Source organism: Bubalus bubalis, chromosome 16 (genome assembly GCF_019923935.1).
Source record: "Bubalus bubalis isolate 160015118507 breed Murrah chromosome 16, NDDB_SH_1, whole genome shotgun sequence".
NCBI lineage: Eukaryota > Metazoa > Chordata > Mammalia > Artiodactyla > Bovidae > Bubalus > Bubalus bubalis.
The window spans coordinates 4,664,332-4,668,401 of NC_059172.1; the positions used below are offsets into that span (position 1 = coordinate 4,664,332).

At 39.0% G+C, this 4,070-nt stretch overlaps 1 protein-coding gene across 1 annotated transcript; it reads right to left on the reverse strand.

Annotated features, from left to right (window-relative positions):
- Positions 1–568: 568 nt before the first annotated feature.
- Positions 569–1,498, reverse strand: LOC102392866 (olfactory receptor 8I2). Its single transcript, XM_006080629.3, has one exon. The coding sequence runs from the start codon at positions 1,496–1,498 to the stop codon at positions 569–571; it is 930 nt and encodes a 309-aa protein (XP_006080691.3).
- Between the last annotated feature and the right edge of the window lie 2,572 nt (positions 1,499–4,070).

The window sequence follows — 4,070 nt, forward strand, 5'->3', positions numbered from 1 at the left end:
GTGTTTACACCTCATGAAAATTAATAACTCTAACCCTCACCACTCCCTTCTGGCCACAGATTTATAATCACTTTTATTATTTCTCTATGATTGAAGCAACTTAGCAGCAGCAGCAGCATGCTTTCACTTCCTCTCCGCTAATCAGCAATCATTTCTTGTTAATAGCATTTGAGTCATCATTTCTTAATCTACCAATTTTCTACTCTCAATTTGTTGATAGTGGAGAAAACACCATGTCAAAACTTATTAAAAGTCAATTTAATAGCAGTTCAACATTTTGCAGTGTGATGGCATCATCATAGGTGGGGTTTAGCCACCATCCAGATGCTTTACATGTCTGTGCATGTCTATGTCTGAATAATTTTAGTACTGAAATGAACACCTTCCATGGTGATCCAGTATCCATATCAACAAATAAAATGATAATTTATCTCCTGCATTTCATGACTCTGTTATCATTTATTTTGTCTTATTCTTTTGGGGGTTACTCTACTAGCTCCCAAACTTTTGAGCCATTGAATGCCTGAAGCACTCCAGGTTTGCTTTAGTTGCAACATGCACAGATTTGTCATGGAAACAGTTTTTGAAATGCTTTCAGGAGAGCATTTTTTACATCTTTGTTCCTCAAACTATAGATAAGTGGATTCAGCATGGGAATGACAATGGTATAGAATACAGATGCCACCTGTGCCTGGGTCAAGGAGGATGTGTTATCAGGCTGCAAATACATGAAAATCAGGGACCCATAGAAGACGGTCACCCCCATGATGTGGGACACACAGGTGGAAAAGGCTTTCTGTCTGCCTGCTGCAGACCCGATCTGCAGGATGGCTGAGATGATGGCAATGTAGGTGACTGTGATGATGAAGAGAGAGCTAAGAAGGGTGAAGCCAGCTAAAACAAAGATCACCATTTCTGTGCTGAATGCATCCACGCAGGACAGAGCCAGAAGAGCTGTGGTGTCGCAGAAAAAGTGATTGATGCTGGCATCATGGAATGCCAACCTGCTGATCACACAGATGGAGACCAGAGAATTGGTGAAGCCAATCATATAAGGGATGACTCCCAACCACCTGCACACTTTCTGGGACATAACCACTGAATACAGTAAGGGATTGCAGATAGCTACATAGCGGTCATAGGCCATAGACCCCATAAGAAAACACTCACTACACACTAAACCCACAAAAAAGTACATTTGAACAAAGCAAGCAACGAAGGAGATGGTTTTCTGAATTGACTGGAGATTTACCAGTGCCTTGGGTGTTACAGGAGAAGAATAAAATATATCAATGAATGCTAAATTGCTAAGGAAAAAGCAAATAGGTGTGTGGAGTTGAGAGTCAATTCTGATGATCAGAATTAGTGCAAGGTTCCCCAAAACAGTGATGAGATAAATAAAGAGGAACATTATGAAGAGGCTGACTTGTAGTGCAGGGTGATTTGCAAATCCAGAGAGAATAAAGAACGTCACCTCCGTGAAATTGTTCCCAGCCATTTCTGTCAACTCAGACCCTTGACTTCTCTACTGAAAAATGATAAGAAAAGTTAGAGGAAATTGAAGTCCAAAGGCATGATAACTAGCACTGACCTAGACTCCCATAATGAGAGTAACAGATGGGAAGCATATATTAAATGATTTCAAGTTAATTGAGAATTTATACATGATTTTGATTTAAAAACAATAGAACTAACAAACACTAATCAAAAATTCCAAGCACACATTCACTGGAATTGGTTGCACTCTAAAAAACCAAATCTATCTGGATTGCTTTTTAAGGAAATTTCTCTAGAGATAAATCACCCTCTTCCCTTATCTATCACCGGGACCCAATTCATATACTTAGAAACTTACATACTGTAATTGATTATGTATTATTCTTAAAAAACATGGAGCTCAACTGGAAATTTAAATTTTGGTATGTAATGATACCTTGTGTGGCAGTCATAAGATTTCAGCAGCCAATAACTACTTTACAGGCTTGTTTTAGGTGCTTAATGAGATCTTCAGTGGGCATATCTAATAGTGCTTTGGACTCAATAAAGCTTGCTACATTTTGCAAATATATATATGTATATAAATATATAAAATGTATATTTCACAAAATGTTATATATACACATATGCATATATTTACATATAGTAAGTGAGATATTATATACATAAAATGGAGAAGGGGATGGCAACTCACTCCAGCATTCTTGCCTGGAGAATCCTATGGACAGAGGACCCTGGTGAGCTAGAGTCCATGGGGTCACAAAGATTTGGACACACACACACACACACACACACACTTTATATATACATATATGTAAGTCCCAGAGAAGGCGATGTCACCCCACTCCAGTACTCTTGCCTGGAAAATCACATGAATGAAGGGGCCTGGTAGGCTGCAGTCCATGGGGTCGCTAAGAGTTGGATACAACTGAGTGACTTCACTTTCACTTTTCACTTTCATGCATTAGAGAAGGAAATGGCAACCCACTCCAGTGTTTTTGCCTGGAGAATCCCAGGGACGGGGGAGCCTGGTGGGCTGCCATCTATGGTCACACAGAGTCGGACACGACTGAAGTGACTTAGTGAGTGAGTGATATGTACGTCCCCTAATATGAACCCCCAAGTTGTGAACTTTCAAAGATGCAAATGTGAGTTCACATGTTCAATCGCATGCCAGTTTATGTGTCTGGCGTGTGTTGTCCGTCCTCTACAATTGGTTGTGCTTCTGTGTATTTTACTGTACATTGCTATGTGGAGTGCGGTAGTGCAGGATCTTTATTTCAAGTGCAGGTTGGGGGGAAGCAAGCATAAAAGCAGCAGTGATGTAGCTGGTACTGCTCAGAAGAGATTCAGAAAATGGTAAGGGGATTTTATTTATTTGAGGAGACATTGCAGTTTTTTGAGGCACAGGACCCGTAAGTAGAATGGTGCATGAAAGCTGCAGCAGCCGTTTGGAATGCAACCCATTGCTAGCCTGTCATCTACGAAAAGAATAAAAGAGCTACTACTCAGACATCTCTGCATCGATTTTTCAAAAGGGTATTCATCGATAGAACTGAATCCGGCAAGGAGCAAGAACCTGTGCATCAGCGTCAGGCCTGAGTGACGCCGCAGCTTTCCCTGTTACTATCGCTGACGATCTTCAGCTCTGCCATCTCCCAGCTCCTCTCTTCCCTTCAGTCGGTAACTCTTCTTGCCTGCTCACTCAGTGCCAGCCCCTGTATGGAGCTGTTGTTCTGTAGTACTGAGCCTTTCAAGGTACTGTTCTGTAAGATTAAAAATGTTTTCTTTCTCTTATGTGTGTTTTATGCATTATTTGTGCAAAAATTATTATAAACCTACTACAGGACAAAACTAGATAGCTGGTTGTGTTAGCTAGGTACCTAACTTAACTTTGTTGGACTTAATGAACAAACTGGACTTCCCAATGTGCTCTAGGAACAGAACTCATTCATATGTAGGGGATTTATATGTTAATATAAAAGGAAAGAAACATCTTGTTTATTTTATACTTTAATGCTAAAATCCTCTCTACTTTTTTTTTCTATCACATACCCTTTCTTTCTATTGGTGAACATTTCTAAATGGGGAACATAGTCTATGATGCAGCCAAATTGTTTTGTCTCTGTGGTTAGAATCAGGTTTATTGCCAGAATGAAACACTTGGTTATCTACAACATCAGGCAATAAATAATTCATTGCCAATAGCAGGATTCAACTCAATAATATGGTGTGAAGAAGCCTACAAATGGTAAAATGAATATGATATGTTATATTTAAAACAGAAAATTTAAATATAAAGTGATTTCACTAAAAATTAAAGAACTTATTTTCCTAGTTACATTGACATAAGCATGCGATAAGGAAAACTGAAAACTGGTGTGATATTAATGCAGTTTATTTCAGACATGTGGCACTCTGCTTGAGTAGCCCAAAGGAATCTTATGTTATATAAAGTATACTTAATCCCTTAGTATATCTCATGTTCACAGTGTTCCTATTTACTTATCCATTCATTCCTGTATTTAGCATTTAGTCAATGAAGACATTTTGTCTTGGCTGTCATTAAAGGC

Bases quoted from the DNA above. Each gene is read 5' to 3' on its own strand.
- LOC102392866 (XM_006080629.3), bottom strand. From the start codon at position 1,498: ATGGCTGGGAACAATTTCACGGAGGTGACGTTCTTTATTCTCTCTGGA.